At 38.4% G+C, this 23,208-nt stretch overlaps 3 protein-coding genes across 3 annotated transcripts; 1 reads left to right on the top strand and 2 right to left on the bottom strand.

Annotated features, from left to right (window-relative positions):
- Positions 1-127: 127 nt before the first annotated feature.
- Positions 128-5,877, bottom strand: hnrnpa0a (heterogeneous nuclear ribonucleoprotein A0a). Its single transcript, XM_056471958.1, has 4 exons — positions 4,995-5,877; positions 2,312-2,436; positions 2,152-2,221; positions 128-302 (listed from the first exon to the last, which is right to left on the bottom strand). The coding sequence occupies exons 1-2, from the start codon at positions 5,821-5,823 to the stop codon at positions 2,381-2,383; spliced, it is 885 nt and encodes a 294-aa protein (XP_056327933.1). The 5' UTR covers positions 5,824-5,877; the 3' UTR covers positions 128-302; positions 2,152-2,221; positions 2,312-2,380.
- dpf2l (D4, zinc and double PHD fingers family 2, like) lies at positions 5,785-14,863 on the top strand. The gene is made up of 11 exons (XM_056471957.1): positions 5,785-6,188; positions 6,737-6,897; positions 6,987-7,094; positions 8,686-8,882; positions 8,974-9,066; positions 9,207-9,291; positions 10,982-11,113; positions 11,430-11,561; positions 11,656-11,768; positions 11,845-11,926; positions 13,944-14,863. The coding sequence occupies exons 1-11, from the start codon at positions 6,157-6,159 to the stop codon at positions 14,024-14,026; spliced, it is 1,218 nt and encodes a 405-aa protein (XP_056327932.1). The 5' UTR covers positions 5,785-6,156; the 3' UTR covers positions 14,027-14,863.
- Positions 14,864-19,372: 4,509 nt separating this feature from the next.
- Positions 19,373-22,689, bottom strand: chrm1a (cholinergic receptor, muscarinic 1a). Its single transcript, XM_056471857.1, has 2 exons — positions 22,054-22,689; positions 19,373-20,062 (listed from the first exon to the last, which is right to left on the bottom strand). Exons 1-2 carry the CDS (start codon positions 22,687-22,689, stop codon positions 19,373-19,375), a joined length of 1,326 nt encoding a protein of 441 aa, XP_056327832.1.
- Positions 22,690-23,208: the final 519 nt, after the last annotated feature.

Here is a 23,208-nt window from a genome sequence, read left to right as displayed (position 1 = left end):
TTTAAAAAAGTTAATAATTCATACTTATATAGGTTAAAGCTAAAGTTAATACACCATCTTTATTGCTCAGATGATTTCAAATCAATATGAAAAAACTAAAGTGGAAAAATCAGAAGACTCAAAAATATCAATTTTATTTGTTTTATTGAAATCACATCAAACATTCATTGAAATGTTCATTCTTTTCCATAAGCACAAGTACAATGATTCAATTTTCCTTCCGATTCAGCTACAGTCAAAAGATCCATTTGAAGCCATCTCCCAGGGACATAGAACGGCATCATCCTGCAATCACCGTTGGTCTGTAAAACAAAAAATAAAAACCTCAGTGACGAGCATAACCAACTTATACAAGGCAACAAAACGAGGGGGTCTGATTTTCTGATGCATTTTCCTCCCACAAGTTAAGAAAGATCTAAATCTTAGCGAGAATCCCCACAAGAACATATTTTGTTGTGTTTCACAAATCCAAGCATGTCTGAATATATTTTGATTCCGCACAAGCAAAAATCACTTAAAAATGTACAATGCAGTTGTTTTATTGTCAGAGTTTAATGATTCAGAACATTCACATTTCTTTTTAGTTCTATAAGTTTTAGTCTGGAATAAAATATACAGGGTAATTCAAAAAGAATACCACACCTTTGAAAATCTGGATTTAAGTCAAAGAAACATGATGGAACCTTGGGTAATTAATCAATGTGAAGAGTACTTAAAGGTTTTTTTTCAGTAGAAAACAAGTTCATATATGTTCAATATGACCCCCTCCAGACACTCAAATTGTATTCTTTTTAAATCACCCTGTAATTTAATTATTGTATATTTTCACATGGATACATGGTTTGCTGCTAGTATTCACACTAATATTAAAAAAAAAACTAATCTAACAAAAACACAAATGTTAACTGAACTTACCAACACATGTACAACAACGCTTCATGCTTTGCTGAAAACTCTGCAAGTGTTCTCGTTTGCTTACTATTTTACTACAGTTTACCATTTTGTATGCAAGGAATTTCTCCAAACACACAAACAGATCTGCAGCAAGAGCCAGATTTCATCTGTATGGACCATTTAAGTACAAATAAAACCCAAACTAACCATTATTTTGTTAGCTGACATTTCTAGTTCTGTGGTGAACAATTGAAATGTGCATGTCACCAAGTAAAAAAAGTTTGCCTTTCTAATCTTTAATTAAAGATCTCATGAAGTGCTTTGAATTATCCATTTTTATTTAATGTAATCTCAACCGAAACACAAAGAGGGTGGGACATAGTGTAGCTCCTCCCCTTTATAATAAAAAAAAAAAGCCAACAGTGCTCTGCCAGTGAAAGTGGTTGAGCCCAAATGCATTAAATGAAAAGCATATTGTAGAGGGTGGGGCATGTCTGATACTAGAGAGCATTTGATTGGTTATGATGTGAAACTGTAAGTGAAAACTGCTCCATATTAGGCAGTGACAAACTACTAGCTTGTCATGTTTATATCAGTTTTAGATCCTCTAAACATGAATTGTCACCGTTTTGGAGCACACCATCTTACATTAACATTTTAATTTCATGGACCTTTAAAATCTGAAAATGCATTTTCTGTTTTTTTTTTTTCAGTTAAATTGTCAGATTATGCATGTCTTGGAAACGGAGCACGGCTAACATTTACCCGTTCCTCCTACTGTCAGTTTTGACAACAAATAGAAATGGTGAGGTGGATGTGTCTGTGTATGTTGTAATAACTCTCCCCAAACCCTTTTCCTGACCTTTCTGAGTGAAATGCCTACTTTACTACATCCAAGCAGCTCGCAGTAGAAAACAAGCCACACACACCGTTTTGTCATTTAATATTCCATTTCTCTAGGATCGGCAATAAGGAAAATATGTATATACAAAAATGGTCACAGCTTTCAGATCATGTGAACTTTAAGTGGCAAAATCAAGAAAAAAAAAAAACAGGTCTGTTTGAGAATTCTATTCTTTTCATGACCACATCTGTAACATCATGTCCTGTTTTTGGTCCATGCTGCATTCATATTTCAGTCATTTGGAGTACGGAAGCGTGCACACCCATGTTTAAAATGATAGCCTTGAACATTAAATGAATCCCACTAAATGATCAATTGTAGGTTTAGGCCTAACACAATTTACAAAACCTCACCATAGACATTCTTGCTTCTTGTAGGCCCACAGGCATCTTGCATACATGTTGAAAAGCAAACTCTGCCAGACTGCAAAAACAAGGAGGAAATTATGTAATTGAACTGAATCTATATGATAGATGAATTGGGGGAAAAAAAAAAATGATAATTACTACTCACCAAAGTCATTGGAAGAGTTCATCCTTCATTTTTCAAAGCAACTGGATTCACAGCTGCAGCAGAGGTTCATCAAGCAGCTGCGCTTAGAAGTGGGATTTTACTTAAATCATTCCATTGTTTACCCTCTGTGGACAAAGAAAATAAATGCATCAACAAATAGTGTCCCGAAACATGTTTGTTTACATTTAGTCTATCAAAACCCCATAAGTTTGTGCCTTTAAGAGGGTTTATGTAAAACATGTGCTTTAAGAATAGGAGTTGCACATCTCTCTTTTCAAAAAGGCCAATGTAAAATGATTTTACAGTTGCTTCTTCACTCAGTTATCATCAACAAAAACCACTGTCCTCTTTCAGTGCCAGAAATGTAGGAGGACAAGAACACGAGCAAAACACCGAGATGAGGAGGGGAGGGGGATTGATAAGATGTAAAGTAAATAACTGAAAGCACAAACCTTGCTTAATAAATGCTGATCTCCTTTGCATTTGATGTCATTAATATCTGGAACTAATGCACCAAGTATACAGGAACTATAAACTCCATTCTCCGGTTTGACCTTAAACTGGAAATCGTCTAAAATATTGGATTAAGACATAACTACATAGACCACAGTCACCACAGCGTCACACACATTGAACTACAGAGCATGTTCTAATCGCCACTTTTCCTCTGTTACATGATCACCGCAATTTAACGCTGGTATTTAGGAAATGCTGAAATAAAGTTGCATGCACGTTTTAGGTTAACGACTCACAAATACCTGATTTTGTTCCAGGTGGATCCGAAGTATGTTAAAGACACACCCGATGTAATGTCTTGTGTAAAGTATTTCTACAAACCTGGAAACCTGGTGCGATTATCCTATGGATTTTCAGCTGGGTTTCTACATCTCTGGAGTAGCCCTGGAGAATCCAATGACGGAGTAGTGGACACAGCTAAGGTAAAGATCCATCTTATATGATCACTAAAAGTATTGGAACAAAGCTCTAAACATATTTTAAGAATAAAGACAACATATGGTTGGGAAAATGTTAACATCCCCACATGTTTGATGCAAAGAAATGCAATTCAAATGGAGCACTAGAGCCTGATAAAGGCAAAGAATGCACCTCCAATTTTAGTCTTACCTAGGTGGATAGACAAATGACTAAATGGGCCTCAGTCAAAAGCACCCAATGAATCTCAGATTGGCATAAGTCATAATGGCTACGGAGTAATGACTTTTATTAAGAGAAATACATACAGTTCAGTTGTATCTGAAATAAACAATATTCAATAGGTTATTCCGTTGAAGCAATAATACAATAAAACAAAAGCATTTAAGTCCTTTACTAAATGATTAAACTGTAGAAAATCAACTCCAATCTGTCTTCAGAGTCCCAACGAAAAAGGATTACTGAAACACCATGACAATATTTGCATTATGTGCTTGAACTATTTAACAAAATGACACTAATTGGGATGGCATACAAGTTAGTCACTATATTAACGTATACTGGGGGATTTTAAGTGAGCCCGAACAGACGCCCATTTGACCTTTTTTTCCTGAGACGCCATGTTTATTCCAACACGTTTTTTAACGTTTAGACGAACAACTTCTAGTGTCCATCGAGCCTAATTAAAGATCAATCATCATTGATTGGCAACAGAGTCCACAGCAATTCCTGCAAGCGCTATAGAGCAACCACTTTAGTAGCCATTCTTTCAGAAACTTGTTTTCCCATTCATTATGGTTTCAAAGAAGTCTGCATTAGAGGTATATTAAGCATGTATTAAATCAGTTACAAGATGTAAAATTACAATACATTTAAAATAAAGATTGCATTCTTAAATTTTCATTATTGATAATTTGATTTGATTCTTTAATTGGTGGAGATGTTTTAGTAGAATCATAGATAATGAAGTTTAAAGAATTTGATACCGTTCAAGTTATTAAATAAATAAAAAAAAAAAGATTTTATAAAGTTCGGCCAATGTTGCCTTACAGATCTCAAGATATGCAGATAGGGTCTGCTACCAATCAATGAAATCTTAAATGTCTACAGGGGTTCACTGCGATTGGCTCTAAATAAAAAACAAGATATAAATGTCTTGGAAAAAATAAAATACACAATAAAGATACAATACATATGCTAAAAGGAGAAACACATGCCTACACTAACAAGCAAAAACACTAATCTTAACTTAATCCCAATGCACAAAGAAAAACGTGTGAAAAACAGTTTCGCGAACAGGTAGCCTGCCCCGACCACCACTGGCCAGTCTTATAATAAGAAGAGATCCAGAGTAGTAGTCCTATATGTCTTGCAGGAAAAAAAATCTCTCCCTAAGTACTTCAGGGAAAAAGAGCAAAACGATGTGTAGTAGTAGTAGTAACAGCTGTAAGATGTTGAATAAAGTAGGATGGGTTAACCCTACCTATGATCTGCTAGGCTGGATAAAGTTCTGAACTCCTGAATAGAGCTTGAGTGTTTCAGTCAATGCCACGCCACATTAGTGGCCCAATCTGGCTACTTAGCTGAAGATAATCTGTGGTCAAAACTGTGATGTGGGCTGGGGAAGGAGCTGCTCTTAACACGAGACCTAATAAACGCTCTTAATACGAGCCTCCGTAACCCCCCCTGCCGTAACCACCACCACCACCACCTCGGGAGTAAGGAGCGTTGCTTCGGCCCGAGTAATTACCTTTCATTGGGCCATAGCCAGAGGACTGCTGGCCATAGCCGCTGCCAAAGTCATTGTAGCCGTTACCACCGCCGTAGCCTTCCATTTGGTCCCCGTAGCCTCCCCCATACCCGCCACCGTATCCGCCTCCATAGCCACCACCGTAGCCGTCGTTGCCCCCATAGCCACCGCCACCGTAGTTGCCGTATCCTCCACCGCGCCCGCCGTAGCCGTTCTGCGGTCTGCCCATCCCCCTTCCGCCTCCTCGGCCGCCGCGACCACCGCCGCGGCTACCGGCAGCCTGCATCTCCTGCTTGGTGAGGGCCTTCTTTACCTCAACTTTATGGCCGTTAATGATGTGGAATTTGAGCACCACGGCTTTATCGGCCGAGTCGTTATCTTCGAAATAGACAAAGCCGAAGCCTCGCTTCTTGCCGGTCTCTTTGTCCGTGATCACCTCCGCCTTCTCCACCGCGCCGAACTGCGAGAAGCAGTCACGGAGGTGATCCTCTTCGATATCGTCTTTTAGACCGCCGATAAAGATCTTCTTTACCTTTGCGAGAGCCTCGGGCTTACCCGCGTCTTCCCGGGCCACGGCTCTTTTCAGCTCCACGTTATTGCCGTCTAGAATGTGAGGTCGGGCCGACATGGCGGAGTCTGCCTCATCCGGACTCGAGTAGGTCACAAAACCGAAGCAACGCGAGCGCTTCAATTGTTGGTTCTGCACCACCACGCAGTCCGTGAGCTTGCCGTACTGCTCGAAATGGTTTCGTAGCCCATCGTCGGTAGTCTGGACGTTAAGACCGCCGACAAATAGCTTGCAAAGCTGGTTTTCCATTTGAGCCGTCATCTTCGTAATCTAATCTCTGCCTGGGTTGATGTAAAATGGCGGTGAAATATAAATGGCGGCGGTGCGGACAGATGATGTCATCTAAACGTAACCACGCCCACCATCGAGTGAGATCAATGGTTTTGAGTTGTTTTGATTACCTTAGAAATATCTTTTGAGAATATATCGCAAAAATGTTTTGTACAATACTACATAAATGGCAGTCTGGTTAACTTCCGTCTGAAAAGACGGGTCAAATATTTCCTCCTCTAAAGAGGAGAACGTAGCATTGATTCAAAAGATATCCAGTGCGCACGCGCAGTGAAGACAACAACAGCCCACTACAGCAAAACAATGGCGACTGCCGTGGAGAATATCGTTAAAGTGTGAGTACATGTACTTTTTAAACTCTTTGAATGAATCTTGGTGTGATATTTCCTATATATGTCGGAATTAGAGGGGTTTTGTTTGTGTTAGTCAGGCTGAGGTACTGTAGTGGTGTTTGACTGGCTAATACTGAAAATCTGCACCTCGTTCATTCATCGTTTACTGTGACATCAAAGCGCGGTTCAGCCATGTGTCTACTTTTAAAATTACTTTCTCTAACCAGCGACGGACTAATTTGTTTATCTGTTGAATTCCGTGATCCAACTTTTTAAAGAAAAGTCCTATCAGGACGTCGTCGTTATTTTAAAACAGGCAAAATTAGTTCATCACATTGAGGTCCATTGATGTCCATTGTTTGAATATGGGCACGTCGTGACGCACCAAATGTAACAAAAGAAAATCATCCCTGTCACTTTTCTAAAATGTGATTTAACTAGTCAAAGGCTCATATTTATTAGTGCTAAAAGAACATTGAATTCAAAGGTCTTGTGGAAACCTATATCTTGTATTAACTTATGTTGTTCTCTTTTGTGTATGTGGACTAAAGGCTCGGAGAGCAGTATTATAAAGATGCTTTGGAGCAGTGTCATAATTATAATGCCCGGCTGTGTGCGGAGAGAAGCATCCTCATGCCCTTCTTGGACTCCCAGACTGGAGTCGCTCAAAGCAACTGCTACATTTGGATGGAGAAGAGGCACAGGAGTGCAGGTACAATAAAAACATCATCAACCTGATACACAGATTCTATTTTCAGTCTTTCTTACTGTTACTAACACGCTTTGCGATTGCTTTTTAAGGCACGGCACCAGGACAGCTGTACACATATCCCGCCCGGCGCTGGAGAAAGAAAAGAAGAGCTCATCCACCAGAAGATCCAGCACTGGTTTTTCCTCCTCTTAAAACTGGTAATTTGTGAAAACACTGTATTTTCTTATGCTAATTAAAAAAAAGTTATTTATTAAAGAATAGCGAATGAAGAATTCATTAGATCATAAAAAGTGTAGTTCATTGTTGTTTATTAAAAATGATCCCATAGTTTGTTCACACATTAGCCATTCTGTGTGTGTTTGGCTTTCTTTTTTCAGACAAATGCAGTCAGAAGTGTATTAAATGATACTCTGGCTATTCACAGCTTTTTAATTACGGTGAATTTTGTTTTACTTTTGTGAATGCACATTCACTATTTGCTAGATGCCAGTAATGATAGATTATATTTTAGGTTTTAAATATATATATAACAAGTGAGACTTCATTTTTGAATGAAGGGTGCATTACTTGATTTTAAAATAATTGAAGGAAACACACTGTCAAACACTATCTATGATTATTCATTGAATATCAATGCTGAACAACTGAAATTAAAACACACATTGCCACTGCTACCAATCCGACCAATCACAAAGCTTGCACTTTGAGTCATTGTTATGTGTAGTTACATTTTTTGAGAGGGCTGTGGGTATGTGAAAGCTGCGCCGGACCGTATGCGTGTGCTTGGCAGAAGTAAATATCAGAATAACATACTAAGTGTAAATCATAATATAATAGGTAGAAATTTGCCTTAACAGAGCAGGGTCACATGGGTGTCACGTTAGCGCAGTGGGTAGCACGATCGCCTCACAGCAAGAAGGTTGGCTAGGTCAGTTGGCATTTCTGTGTGGGGTTTGCATGTTCTCCCCATGTTTGCATGGGTTTCCTCTGGGTGCTCCGGTTTCCCCCACAAGTCCAAAGACATTTGGTATAGGTGAATTGGGTAAGCAAAAATGGTCCTTAGTGTATGTGTGTGAATAAGTGTGTATGGATGTTTCTTAGTGATGGGTTGCGTAAAACATATGCTGGATATTAATTCCGCTGTGGCAACCCCAGATTATTAGAGGGACTAAGTCAGAGAGAAAATGAATGAATGAATGAAAGCGGGGTCACGTGACACCACACATGCTAAGGAAAGTAAATGAAAAAATCGATAGGTTTATATTATAGGATTTTAGGTTCTGAATGTCAATTTCGATTACTTTTCGATTAATCGCCCAGTCCTACTATAAAGCTTACTCAATTTTACTTGATACACAAATGAATATGCCTTATAAATTGTGAACATGATAAATATTTTTGCTAATTTCTCTGTTGTCTAAAAAATCCTTTATTGTTTTATTGTAATTATAAAGAACATTTGCTGGACTGTAGCAGCTTAAAATTACTTGATTATCCAAAAATAATTTTCAGACAAAGAATGTGACATTAAATGGGTGTCTTTCATTGTAGACTTGATTTATGCTAATGCATACAAATGTTTACTATGTGTATTATATCTATCTCTTTATAGCTATAGAGAGAGAGGATCTATTTTGTGTAAACTTAAGACACAGAACATATTTAAAATAGCATTGTGAATCATGACACAATCATTTCAAAATATTTTTTTTCTCCTATTGTAAAATGTCCTTAAAAACTGAAAATTTGCTATATAAAATAATCTTATTGTTATTATGTTTTTAATAGCCGAGCTGGAACTAGGACTTAAAAAAGATGTGTTGGGCCCATTGGATGGGAGCAGTTTGGAAGCCCTGCTGAAAGGAGAGCCGCTGGATAAAAGGGTCACCACAGAGCTCAGACCACCTGAAGAAGAATCCAGTCTTGCTGAAGTCACTGGAACCAGTACAGCCAGCAGCCACAGCGGCTCCACACGCATCAGGAAGGTATAAAGCAGAACTGTTTGATAATGTGACACCTTAATATAAACTTTGTACTCTGGTTCATAATTTTTTTTCTTCATTAATGCATTCTCAGAGAATCCTTGAGCCAGAAGACTACTTGGATGATCTGGATGATGAAGATTTTGAGGAGGAGACTCCAAAAAGACGGAGCAAAGGAAAGTCTAAGGTAACACACCTAATCTCTTGTTGCTTAGTTAAATGAATATTAATGCAGTATTAAACATTTATTTCCTCCTGATGTGATTAGTTTTGATTATATTATGGCCTGAAGGGAGGAGTTATGAAAATGTCTTTTTAACCTGCCAGGGTAGAGGAGTTGGAAATGGAAAAAAGAAATTGGAAGCTGCTGCAGCTGCCCAGGAAGATCGAGACAAACCGTATGCTTGTGACAGTGAGTTGTAACCAATGTTATTTTAAACCATTGAACAGTCCCCATTTTAAAGCATTAGAGGTATGATATTCACAATATTTCAACCTATTAGACTTTAAGACAAATAAAGAGTACTTTTTAAAAGTTTGGGGTCTTTTATTATTATTATTATTATTATTATTATTATTATTGAACAAAGACAATTGATAAAGTAATTGGAATAAATTAAATATTTCTATTTTAATTAAATGCTGTTCTTTTAATTTTTTTAGCTATTCATCAAATAAATATGTTTTGTTCCAATGAGTCTAATCAGTGTTGCTTTTCATATTTAAATGAGACATTTCTTTTTTATACAGTAATAAAAGAAATATTTAAAAAAAGACTGTTTTTAAGAAAAAGTATATTGCTAAGTGCCATAGTCATATACATGGCAATGAATTTAGGCCAGTCTGCAAAAGTTTAATATCGCTTAGGCCTATATGGGCCTAAATAAAAGTTTACTAGCATTAATACTATTACAACACAACCTGGTAATGCTGTGTCAATTAGATGACCAGCAGAGACACATTTACACGCAACAGAAACATGTCAGATATTTTTAAACTGACCACAATGTACTGTTTATGTCTGTATTCAGTACACTTCATGTGCATGCTCACTGCATTCTTCTGTGATTTTACTGTATCCTGCAGCTCTGTCTGTGTGTGTTTACAGAACCATATATGCATATTACAGTGTTTTAACATTTCCATGTGGACGCATACAATTCTTGAAACAATAAGTGTGTAGCACAAACTTTAGGATTGACAAAAAAAAAACATGACAGTGTCATGTGGATGTAGGGATATTTTAGAGTTTGAATCCAATAATGATCAGTCGGTCAGATGAAGAAAAGTCAGAGATTGAATAAAAAAACAAAGTTTACTGAAGATAGTTTCTAGTTTCGTCAGCAGAAACCAGCTTCAACACTCGCAAAAAGTTCGTAGTCCTTCTCGACGTTACATAACGTCATTAACTGCGACATATTGTACCATATTACTTTAACTAAACCATTCACATACTAAACGTTCTGTGACAAGTAAACATTATGATCTTGTATAAAACTAATTTGATTCTCACTGTCTGGTCGATTAGAAATGCTCACAGGTTATCTACCTGCTCAAAATCTTGATTATTTGAAATTCTTTCATCTTTATTTGTCATTTAGCAGTAAAACTTGTTCAAAAATATTATCCAGTTTTACTCTGAAGTGGGATCATATTAAGGTCACCATATAATCTAGGCTCCTAAATATTCAACTTTATTAATAATCAGAACGACATAAGAAAGGATATGTCTTACTCCATCCTGGAGCGGACATCCAACAGAAAATCCACGCCATTATTCTCTAAGCCAGAGGTGCCCAAAATCGTTTCTGGAGGGCCGATGTCCTGGAGAGAGCTCAAACCATAATCAAACAACCCTGAACCAGCTAATCAAGCTCTTACTACATGTGTTGAAGTAAGTTGGAGCTAAAATCTGCAGGACACCGGCCCTCCAGGATCGAGTTTGGGAACCCCTGCTCTAAGCATTATAAACAACCAACCACTGTTGAGAAAGCTTTTAGTTGTGAAAGCCCTATAGAAAATATTTGAAAAAAAAAACATTTCCAGTAATGCGCAATGTTATTTACACTAATGTTTTAACTATGTTTTCTTTTTTGAATTAGTCTGTGGGAAGCGCTATAAGAACAGGCCAGGTTTGAGTTACCATTACACTCACTCTCATCTGGCTGATGAGGAGGGAGAGGACAAAGAAGAGCCTGAGATTCACACACCTGCACCACCAGAGGAACCCAAGAGTAAGCGTTCAATCATCACAAACTGTACATGTTGAGTAGTCATCATCTAAAACTGTGTGCACTACTGACACCTCACTTACACTGTAGTTCCTTATCAGTTTGAAAGATTTAACAAGTACGAGATGTACTAGTATTTAATGTTTGAGCCGCACCTTTTATAGTTGTATTTATGACATTTAAGCGTTAGAAATTGTTAGATCCTTGTGACTTAAGGATATTGTATATTACAACACAAATATTTGCCAGTTTTGTTTCAATGACAGTCAATTACATATAAAAAAGTGTGCCAGGAGTTGATCTGATCCTCTTTTTGCAGCTCCTAAGAAAGGACCAAATGGCCTGGCTTTGCCTAATGACTACTGTGACTTTTGCCTGGGCGACTCCAGCATGAACCAGAAAACAGGGCAGTCTGAGGAGCTGGTGTCCTGCTCTGATTGTGGACGGTCAGGTATGGCAGAGGGAAAGGAGGAACTTATAAACCTCTAGATATCTTTGATTAAATAATTCAAGCTTTTTTTTTCTCTGGTCTTCTCTTACTTAAGGACATCCTTCGTGCCTGCAGTTCACTGCTGTGATGATGGCTGCTGTGAAGACTTACCGCTGGCAGTGCATTGAGTGCAAGTGCTGCAATGTTTGTGGCACATCTGAGAATGACGTGAGTCTCCAGACATTTGAATGAAGCACTTACACACAAAAGGCATCTTTTAATGTGTTCACATCCTGTTTCTTAGGACCAACTTCTGTTCTGTGATGACTGTGACAGAGGATACCACATGTACTGCCTCAGCCCTCCCATGTCAGACCCTCCAGAAGGTACAAGCAATCGCTTTTATTGTTGTGTGCTTATGCTGGTGTCATTCCAGACACAAATGACTTTTCTGTTTCTGTCAGTAATGGAATTGACTGTGGTCTGATCTATGTATCTCTAAAGATGCATTATCAGGATACCATAAAAATGCACCATCAGAACACCATCTTTCATAAAAGTCATTTAGAAAAGCGGACATTAAAGTCAAAAGATGAAACATTAAAGGTCGGGCATAGATGCACTGATTATGTGGTGTGCTGCCATGGCAACTACGAGAACTGAAAGATCTCTGAAATAAGACACCGCTATGTTCACAGCGAGAAAGCAGCGTTTGTTTTTAGAGTTTAAACATACAATAATGTAAACAAAATAATCAAAAACTATGGCTTGCAACAAAGCAAGAGAGAAGACTGACAGGAAATTGCAGATCGTCTCAATAGGCTACATATGTAGCAATATATTTTAAAACATAGGCCATTATTTAGACCTATTAACATTAAATATTTGTCACAATACATTGAAATTGTGCTTGTGCGAGAGAGAGCACACGCGCAAGAGAGAGATGCATTGCAGACTAACTGTAACATTCAAAATGGGCTTAACGTCAGCACATTAAGTTTAAAATAATGGCAACAAAGAGCTGTGCATGCACAAGTGGCGGGATTTTTTATTTGCTCCTGAATCCGCTGCAAATTGCTGTTTCCCTTTGACACTAGTGTTTCCCGTGCCCCATGCCCTTTTTGGCTTAGTCCCTTTATTAATCAGGGGTCGCCACAGCGGAATGAATGCCCCTCCAGCTGCAACTCATCACTGGGAAACATCCACACACACTTATTCACACACCTACTCTACGGACAATTTAGCCTACCCAATTCACCTATAGCACGTCTTTGGACTTGTGGGGGAAACCGGAGCACCTGGAGGAAACCCACGCGAACATGGGGAGAACATGCAAACTCCACACAGAAACGCCAACTGACCCAGCCGAGGCTCGGACCAGCGACCTTCTTGCTGTGAGGTGACAGTGCTTCTCACTGCGCCACCGTGATGCCCTAGTTGAAATGTTGTAGTTTGTAATTGTTTCGTTTGAAATGATTTGTTTGAATTTAAATGTATATATCGTTCTATTCTAAAGATGTTTGGTGTATGTGTATGTGTATGTATGTGTGTGTATGTATATATATATATATATATATATATATATATATATATATATATATATATATATATATATATATATATATATATATATATATATATATATTACTATTAAATGACTATAAAGGATTAATCATTGTTAGGAGGTTAAATGAATTAAAATGACATCGAATTACAGCAGGGGAATGTTAACATTACTTTGATTAGGAAGCAAGGTAAGTGGGGAGAACCAGCACAGGCAACAAAAACAGCTACAGTGTGTTCAGAGCAGCAAATTCCAATATTCTGAAAGGTATAATAAATTATCTGATGGGTGTTTTAAGATGAAACTTTTCAGACCCATTCTGGAGACACTAAGGACTTTTCTTAAGTCTTGAAAAAGGGGTAAAATAGGTGCTCTTTAAGATACAGAGCAAAGAAAACAACTAATTCTCACCATTAAATACCCATACATGTTTTGGCATCCTTCAGGGTGGATTAAACCTTTAATTAATGGGGTCAATCTCCTAAAACCCTTTGTTATTGACAACATCTTGGGTAAACATCTGCAGTAAGCTTGAGCAATTGCCATATTGTGCACAAAACTTTAGAATACAGAAAAATGTCCGAAAATGCACCATCAGAGTAGCAAAAAAACACTGTTAGAAAATTATAAAATGCACCACCCGCATGCGAAAATAAGCCCTGTCAAAATACCATGAAAGTAATGTTGTGATTTATGTGCTGTAATTCTAGTGTTGTGATGTTGTACAGTAGCACGACATGAACGCAAAAAAGCTTAAATTCTCAAATCTGAATAAAACAAGAGTTATATTAGAGTTCTAATTAGAGTGATTTAATATTTTGATTGAAAAATGTTTACAGGAAGCTGGAGTTGCCACCTGTGTCTGGCTCTTCTGAAGGACAAGGCCTCCATTTATCAGAGCCAGAACCCTGCAATGGAGTGACCACGAGAACAGTCTACCTTGAATGCGCAACCCTCACATTCATGCAGAAATGCATTCAAACTGTCTTGAGATTTTCACAGAATGATGGAGAGGTGGGAAGAGAAATCATTGGCCCTAACGTAACCAGTTATTTTTATTTCTTTTGTTTCACTTTGACTGTTACACACATCACACATCACAAGCAGTGTTCGAAATAATAGCCTACACAGAGGTTTCCGAGTTTGAAATTGGTAATATACATACACTTTATGCATTATGTGCAGTATTTCCACATTCCTTGATGTTAGGGCCGATGTTTCAGATGATTGAGCACCTGTTTATGCATTGCCAAATATTCCTTTTTTAATCGCTCACTCAGCATTTGTTTACATAGAGAAAAACGTATGGCGTATTCTTTAAATGTTATGAATCGAAATATTAATTTGTACAAGACGTGTATCTCTGTTTATAACTTTGACATGTGTAATTATTTCTTGTAAGCTCTTCTTTCAGGAAGTAATTGTGCCAAGGGTCAGATTTTAAAAACCAGAAGATGGTGCTGTCTTTTTTTTTTATCATCAAGATCTGTTTTTTGCTACATTTTCTGGACTCACTCTTTAATCTATTTTATCCCACAAAACACACTCATGAGGCAGGTTATCTTTCGTAGTATTTTGTATGTGATATGATATCTATTATCACTGACTAACCATATTGAATTATTGTGAGTACTGTATCGTTTTTGTATTTGTTTTTGGTATATCATGTCAGTTTGTATTGGTATTGAATGTAAATGCTGTATTTTTCTGTCTTTTTTATTTACATTTTTCATATTGGCCTTTCCATAATAAACATACATGTAACAGATTCTTAATAATGTTTGTTTTTTATATGACTGCTTAGTGCTACCAGCATGCTAAATAAAGACTGTGAATAGTTCTGTCTGGTTCTCGAATCTGATTGGCTGAATAACAGCACTCATACAGCCTTTTGACCCTTGTGTATTACTCCACCTACATAGTGACAGCAGGTGAATAAACACTACAGTTTGACAAATATCGCAGCTGTTGGACAACATAATGTACTTTTGACACTTTCAGGTGAGAATGTTGTTGTTTGATTGCATCTATGCAGTTTATATATAAGGATAGTGCCTATTTTAAATATTAATAATTTTGATGATTCACTGCGTTCGTGGCCAGCCTACCATACTGAGCAGAGCAAAGATGGTTGATGCTCTGCCACAAGATGGCGACAGAGACAGCATAAGTACTTTGGGGAGAAAAACTTTCAATTTCAAACCACAGTGGAACAAATCATCAAACAGGTAAGTGATATTCTAAGTCGATTCCCCCTTTTGTTTGTTGTAGTGCAGTATTTATACCATAGTAATTGTAGTGTATTGAGTGTGAGATGAGACTCTCAGGAATATATGTATTTTATGTTGGCCACGCTTTGTTTAACCCTGAGTTACTTTTTGGTTGGCCATCTGTTTGTTTCTAATGAGTCTCTTGTTTTTGTCACTGTAGACTAGTTCAGTAAAAAGAAAGAAAGAAGAAATGCTCGTGTGTGTTTAGCGTATTTCCTTAAAAGTAATCTGGTATTTTTTAAGTTGCTTTGGCTTTTTTGGGGATAATTATTGTGATCTCCCAATTGCAACAGAGAGATACAAGGAAATCTCTGTTGACTGATGGTATTTCAAGACATCACTTTAGATATTACACTAGAGAATCATTCAAATACTAGCTCTCAAGTGACGTTTGTGAATGAGCAACAGCTTCTGCTGTTCTGACAAGCTGCAGATGTGAATGAATGGTGGAAGAAAGTAGTTCCTCATACAAAAGGATTTTTAGACTCCATGTTTGATTTTCTTTTTTAAATACACGATTTTGCCGTCGAACTGTTGTATAAATGCAATATCACACGAGTAGCAGTGCGATGAGGCCGTAAATCGTCACTGGTGGGAAACTAAAGCCTGGTTTATACTTCTGCGTCAAGTGATCAGCGTGATACACGGCGCATGCAACGCGCATAGCTGTGCATTCAATCTTCTGTGCGCTGTTTCTGTTGCTCTGCAATAACACTTCCAAAACGCTAGTTGGCAATGAGGTGTTTATGTTCCTCTGTGTCAAGCTTTTTCGCTGGTGTTTTGTTTCTTCTGAACGCTTCCTTAATGTACAAGTGGTACAAACGCACTCATTTAGAGGCAGGAACTGGTGGACGTGCAACAACTTTAACCACGAGGTAAACAAAACAAAACTTTCCATCCGGAGCTCCTTCACGGGACTCCACACTTGTTAATAATCGCTCCATCGGTCTGCGGCTTCGAACCAACGCACTCCTCCCACCAGTGCCGATATACAGCCATATTGCACTGCTACACGTGTGATATTGCTCATTTAAAGAGCACAATAGCTTTGTTTCTCACAGTATATCTTATGAAAAAAAAACTTTTTATTTTTTAAACGACATTTTATTTAAATTTGGCAGAAATGTCATCAGTAGTTCACAGAATAAATCAAATGTTACATTTTACTCAAACATGAATCATAAACCTAGAGAAACTGATCATTGTCAAGTGGTCCCTCATTTTTACCATAGTTGTATAAATAAAGTAGCACTTTGTATTCAAGGGTATGCTTGCATGAAAACAATGTGTTAAAAAAGGTCTGCAAAAACTACTGAAATATTCTTTGTCTAGACAGCGATTGTGATTAAGCTTACTCATTACAAATTCAACATTATACACAAAGTAGACATTCAAGATGTATTACATGTGATTTCTTATACGTTCATTTTTAAATTGAGCAAGTTTTCATTTCCAGGCCTCTAAATTTTTTTTGTTGAAGCTGTGGTCATGTAAACATATCCAGTACATTACACTGTAAATATTTAAGAATGCACATAATGATATAACACATTTTTAACACAAATACAAATATTTATTTCCATATCTCACTGCTGCTTTCATATCTAGAGTTCTAATACAAAGTTATGTCAAGAGTTTATTCCTCATTAACACACACCCAGATGCTACATTGCTATTTTTCAGTGTGTCGCGATCAAAGCAATGAACGTGTAAAAACTGTTACAGAAACAGACAATCTGAACATCATGCTCAGCATATATCCTTAGGATCTTTTCAAGTCCTCTGGCATCACAATACAGCATTTGTCATGGTTAGTCTACAAATGCTGAATTTAGGAGAGGGGTCTGCAGACCTGGTGCAGTGCAATCTGAGCTGCATCCAATGCTTTTTAATGGACTCACCTAACCCCACCCCTCACAGTGACGTCACCCACTGCATTTGAGTGTATTGTGTCTGACATTACATCTCTGAGTGATGCAATCTCAGCTTGCATCATAAAGGCTGCATCCAGATACTTTTGTGGAATTTAGGATTGTTACAAACAGAGAAAAAAAAATCAATGTAAAAGGTCATGAAGTTTAGCTGTAGGGAACAACTGGCTAATTTTTGGCTTTTCCTTTGGGGTTTAAAATCTATAGGTCTATTAGGGCAGAGTCACTGATGGTGATGTAGCATAGGACTGCTAGTACTGTAAGATGATGTCACGGCGGTGTCTATTGATTACATTTACGTTTACATTTAGCAGATGCTTTTGTCCAAAGCGAATTACATTTGAGAAGGTATTCAGTGATTCAACAAGAAAAGACAATCGAAATGTGCTATTAATTGAAGTGCTATTCAAAGTAACTTGTTTGTGCTCAAAGAATTTAGTGCTAGAGTAGTAGTTTTTTTAGAGAGAGAAAGTGCTTCAATAGGTGGTTTTGGTATTATTCACCAGGGTTAAATTTTTCTTGGAGGAGATGGGTTTTTAGTTGTCATTTGAAGGATAACTGTGTATCAGCAATCCAAGGTGGAATGGGGAAATCATTCTACAAGTGTGGAACATTGAATGAAAAGGATTTGGAAAGTGACTTATAGTCTTTCTGCGATGGCACCACAAGGTGGTGCTCCCACCCTGATCGGAGGTTCCTGGAGAGGGCGTTGACCTCGGGTGATTAGTCCTGGAGGGCCGGTCTCCTGCAAAGTTTAGTTTCAACCCCAATCAGACACACTTGGGCTAGCTAATCAAGCTGCGGTCATGCTGCACTCCCCATAGACTTCCATTCATACGCACACGAATGTGTCAGACCGGAAATGCAAGGCTGTGAGGCAAGTTTTTGCAGTTCGCTGCGTTGAAAAGTGCAAGCTTGGCGAACTCTGACCTGCGAAATTGCATCATATGATTGCGTGAGACCAATCAAGGATCAAAACATGACCTCTCTGGACAGAAACTTAAAACATGCACCAATCACTCGCTTTTTTAAATGTTTAATCATCTTGTTTAATCCCGCCCCTTTCGCAGCGCCATACGACAGAATTTTGCAAGCTCAAACTCTAGTGGGACTGCGGCATTACTAGGCTTTCTAGAAATATCTGTGCAGGTGTGTTCAGGCAAGTTAGATGTAAAATCTGCAGGACACTGGCCCTCCAGGATTGCGTTTGGGCACCCCTGGTGTAAACCTTCAGCAGCAAATGGAGGTAAGAGGGTGCAGTGCCAGTGGCTGTTCAGTAAGCAAGCATCAGTGATTTGAACTTGATTCAAGCTTCGACTGGTAACATGGGCTCGAGTTGCATAGGCTCTTATTAATCATGAGTATTCTTATCCTATGAGAAGACACTGCTTCTGAATTATTCGGTCAAATAGTGAGACCATGCTTTCATAATGGGCTGTGGTACCAGTAGTGTTGTTCGAGTCTGTACTGAAATGTATAAAAAAGTGACGATAGCAGCATATGATGAGTGGATTCTTAAACACTGCTGATTGACCATTGTGTTCACATGTTCAACTGATATGACTGTGTTTGTCTTTAATGATCAACAGTTTATAAGGGTGTTTCTCAGGCATTGGAGTATTTGAAAGCCGTGTCTAGTAGCTGATCTGACATGATTTCCTCAAGCCCATTTAAGATGCTTTTTAAAGAATTCTGAGAGAGACTTGAGATAGATCTGAAAGATGGGACGCACACTCACTCAGTTTTCTTATTCCCTGATTTATCAGGGGTTATATACTCGCGCAATTGTTTTACCAGTGGATATCCTTATACCGAAAGCCAGCACAATCCTCAGTGCTTTGACACACCTGCACACTATCACATTTATACACTAAGGCCAATTTAGTTTATCTAATTCACCTATACACCTATTCCAATTCACCTACATGAAGAAAACATGCAAACTTTACACAGAAAGGCCTCCTGGTCCACCTGGGACTTGACTCAGCGACCTTCTTGGTGTGAGGCAACTGTGCTAGCCAATTAGCCATCATGGAGGCAGGTTTCGTTAAAATGTAAATAACATGTTCAGGCATTTCCATTCGGGGTCCACCTGATACCCTTCTTATGTTCCTTCCACCTACAGAGCAGCAGTGCCCTAAACGTGACCCGGAAGTGTTTGTTACAGAGCGCGTAGCAGAGCGGATTGACTGTGCTGTTAACATAGCAGAGCCAGTATCCCAGTTTCCAAAGTCTCTCAGGAACACAATTGTCACAGAAAGTGGACACCAGAACCATGATGTTATATGGTGTCCATGTTACAATGAAAGCCAGAAGAATGGCACTGAGGGTCCGGGCTGCTTTCTTCTCCTTGATTAGAGATGAGGTGCGGGCTTTTCTGCTCCGCTGACCTGCGTTCAGTGATAGAGCAGAAGCTTGTGCGGTTGCAGGATTCATAAGGGAATTCTGACTTTCTGACTGATCGCTGCTGCTCATGGTGGCATTGTGAGGTTTATTAGCCGCAGACTTATCCATTCCAACTAGTGGGATGTATTTGTTATTGTGGTCTGTTCTTGAAGAAATCAAGTCCACTTGTGGATGGTTGTTTGTAGCGTTTGAGTTGGAAATGTCTTCCCTTTCCCTTCGTTTCTTCCACCAGGCTGCTGTTCGATGGGTGAAGCTTGGACAGACAGGCCTCTGTTCGTTCCTGAGCTGCTGCTGCTGGTCTGTTTGTGGTCTGACATCTTCATTACTGCGAGAACTGCTCTGACACGATCTCTGAAAGACAGGAATAAGATTTAAGAATTTTTTAGGTTTAAGAATGTTACTTATTTTACACTATATAGATTGGACTTAGTCAATTTGAACAGTCAATGGTGTTTTTTAAGATGTTGTGTTTTATTTAATCATTGTTTGTTAGCTACATGCTTTATGCTAATGTGCACAGCGCTCTTCCATCAGCTTTCAGTTAATTTTAAATAAAAAAAATTAAAGCTAAAATATCCTACATTAATAATAATGCTATAGTAAAGTATATTAAATATTATAGTGTTTTTGAACCATACTATAGAAAGGATCTTGAATTAATCTGTTGTGGTTATTCTATAGTTGCTATGGTAGTACAATAGCTATATAATAATTTAAACAAATATTGAATGTTTTCTACAATTATATATTATACTTCAATAAATCACAGTGGACAGTAGTAATATCAATCAAAGTACAATGTAGGGTACCGCAAGGCTCAGTTCTTGGCTCTATTGGCTCATTGTCTTGTTCAAAAAACCAGTCTGAGATGACATGGTGCGTTATCCTGCTGGAAGTAGCCATCAGAAGATGGGTACACTATGTCATAAAGGGATGGACATGATGCTCAATTGGTACTAATAGGCCCAAAGTGTGCCAAGAAAATATCTCCTACATCTTTATACCACCACCAGCAGCCTGAACCGTTGATACAAGGCAGGACGGATCTATGCTTTCATGTTGCTGATGCCAAATTCTAACCCTACCATCCAAAAGTTGCAGCATTAATCGAGACTCATCAGAACAGGCAAAGTTTTTCCAATCTTCAATTGTCTAATTTTGGTAAGCCTGTGCAAATTGTAGCCTGAAGTGGCACCCAATTTGGTCTTCTGCTGCTATCCGCCTCAAGTTTGGATGTGTTGTGCATTCAGAGATGCTCTTCTGCATACCTCGATTGTAACGAGTGGTTATTTGAGTTACTGTTGCCTTTCTATCAGCTCAAAACAATCTGGCCATTTTCCTCTGACCTCTGACATCAACAAGGCATTTGCGCTAACAGAACTACCACTCACTAGATATTTTCTTTTTTTTTTGGACCATTCTCTGTAAACCCTAGAGATGGTTGTGCATGAAAATCCCAGTAGATCAGCAGTTTCTGAAATACTCAGACCAGCCCATCTGGCACCAACAACCCGCCACGTTCAAAGTCACTTAAATCACCTTTTCTTCCCCATTCTGATGCTCAGTTTGAACTGCAGCAGATCATCTTGACCATGTCTATATGCCTAAATGCAATGAGTTGCTGCCATGTTGGATTAGAGATGTGTCTTGGACAGGTGTACCTAATAAAGTGGCCGGTGAGTGTATATCTCCTCACAACCTGATAATTTGTACAAATTCACAAGACTAACACATCGTATAGCTGTATTAACATTACTGCCTATTGCAGTGGTGTTCAAACACAGTCCTGGACGGCCGGTGTCCTGCATAGTTTAGCTCCAACTTCCTTCAACACATCTCCCTGGAAGTTTCTAGCGTACCTAGAAAGAGCTTGATTAGCTGGTTCAGGTGTCATTAATTGTGGTTGGAACAAAAATATGTAGGACACTGGCCCTCCAGGACCGAATTTGGACACATCTGGAACACCTGGAAATACAGCATTTTAAGTGAAGAAGGGATCAGGAAATTAATAAAATGTGACCATAAATAAACAAGGAAAAACATGTAGCCAAAAGAGGGAGCGAGAAGAACCAGAACCATTTTAGTCTCTCAAAAGAAACTTTCAATAAACAAATCTTTTTTTTTTTTTGAACACTGATAATAATTTGGGTTGTTTTTTAACCAAAATTTAGGCTTGTTTGTGTTTGAAATAACCCAGCATTTGTTAGAATGTGACCTGAAATGAAAATAAAAAGCATTTTAAGTGTTCAACAACAGCTTTTTATGTCATGCTTCACCCACTGTGATGCAAACTAAAGAAAAAAATTAGGAATAATAGACAAGGTCTTTACTGTAAAACCCACCTGAGATGCGTTTCCAGTGCGTCCTCCCTGTGACGCCATCAGTCCAGCCAGCTTCTGAGAGCGCTTCTCTGTCTCACGATACACACGCCAGTACAATGCCACCATTACACTCACTGGCAGGTAAAATGCAGCAATGGCTGTTCCAAAGGTGATCACAGGCTCTGACAGAAACTGTATTGAACACTCGTATTCCTGAACAGTCCGTTCCCCAACTATATACTGCCAGAATAAAATAGCTGGAGCCCAAATCACAAACGAGATGGTCCATGCTAGAGAAATCATTATCATGGCTCTTTTGGGGGTTCTTTTAGCCCGATAGGTCAGAGGTCGCATGACAGAAAGGTAGCGGTCAATACTGATGGCCAGCAGGTTCATAACAGAGGCGTTGCTTGCCACATAGTCCACAGCCAACCACACATCACAGGCAAGATTGCCTAAAGTCCACCCGTTAAGCAAGATGTACGTGGTATAGAGGTTCATCGAGATGGAGCCCAAAATGACATCAGCCACTGCCAAGCTTAAGAGAAAGTAGTTGCTCACTGTCCTCAGGAGTGGGTTGACCCGAAAGGAGATCATGACCAGGACGTTACCTGTGATGGTGATGAGGGACAGGGGAACAGTTATGAAGGTGATCATGGCTGTCTTCCATGAGATGAAACCAGGGATGGGACTATCTGTCCCATTGATGATACTGGAGAGATTCATGATGAACTGAAGAAGGCAGGAGATATGTGATTATGTTTGGCTTTTAAAAGTTGGATGTTTCTGTAGTGCGTCTTTTTGGAGAGTCTTCATTTTTGATTATCTGTGTAAACAAAATCAAGGAACAATATCAAAAGTTAGCCAAAAGTCACAAGTCATTGTTTACTCGCGCTGCATGTTGTTGCTACTGTACATGTCTAACTTCTTTTTCTAACCACAAAACGACAAATAAAAAAAAGTCCTGCTCAAGCATGTCTACAACAGAAATTATAGTTTTTTTCAAAATAAAAAAAAAGCCAAAACATCAAAGTATGATCCCATGTGACACATGGCATATTCCACACTATAAAACCTGATAAATTTAGATTACTCAAAATATTTGAGTGAACCAACTTTCACTATCTTTTTTTAAAATGATTAAAAGCTATCAGTTTTATTTTGTAATACAGTGTA

Source organism: Danio aesculapii, chromosome 14 (assembly GCF_903798145.1).
Source record: "Danio aesculapii chromosome 14, fDanAes4.1, whole genome shotgun sequence".
Taxonomy (NCBI): Eukaryota; Metazoa; Chordata; class Actinopteri; order Cypriniformes; family Danionidae; genus Danio; species Danio aesculapii.
This window is presented reverse-complemented; position numbering and strand designations above follow the sequence as displayed.

Bases quoted from the DNA above. Each gene is read 5' to 3' on its own strand.
- dpf2l (XM_056471957.1), top strand. From the start codon at position 6,157: ATGGCGACTGCCGTGGAGAATATCGTTAAAGT. The intron at 11,769-11,844 runs GTGAGTCTCCAG...CCTGTTTCTTAG, and splicing joins GTGGCACATCTGAGAATGAC to GACCAACTTCTGTTCTGTGA. The intron at 11,927-13,943 runs GTACAAGCAATC...AAATGTTTACAG, and splicing joins CATGTCAGACCCTCCAGAAG to GAAGCTGGAGTTGCCACCTG.
- hnrnpa0a (XM_056471958.1), bottom strand. From the start codon at position 5,823: ATGACGGCTCAAATGGAAAACCAGCTTTGCAAGCTATTTGTCGGCGGT. The intron at 2,437-4,994 runs GTAATTACTCGG...CTTTGTCCACAG, and splicing joins TGGCTATGGCCCAATGAAAG to AGGGTAAACAATGGAATGAT.
- chrm1a (XM_056471857.1), bottom strand. From the start codon at position 22,689: ATGATCACCTTCATAACTGTTCCCCTGTCCCTCATCACCATCACAGGT. The intron at 20,063-22,053 runs GTGGGTTTTACA...CCTGTCTTTCAG, and splicing joins GCACTGGAAACGCATCTCAG to AGATCGTGTCAGAGCAGTTC.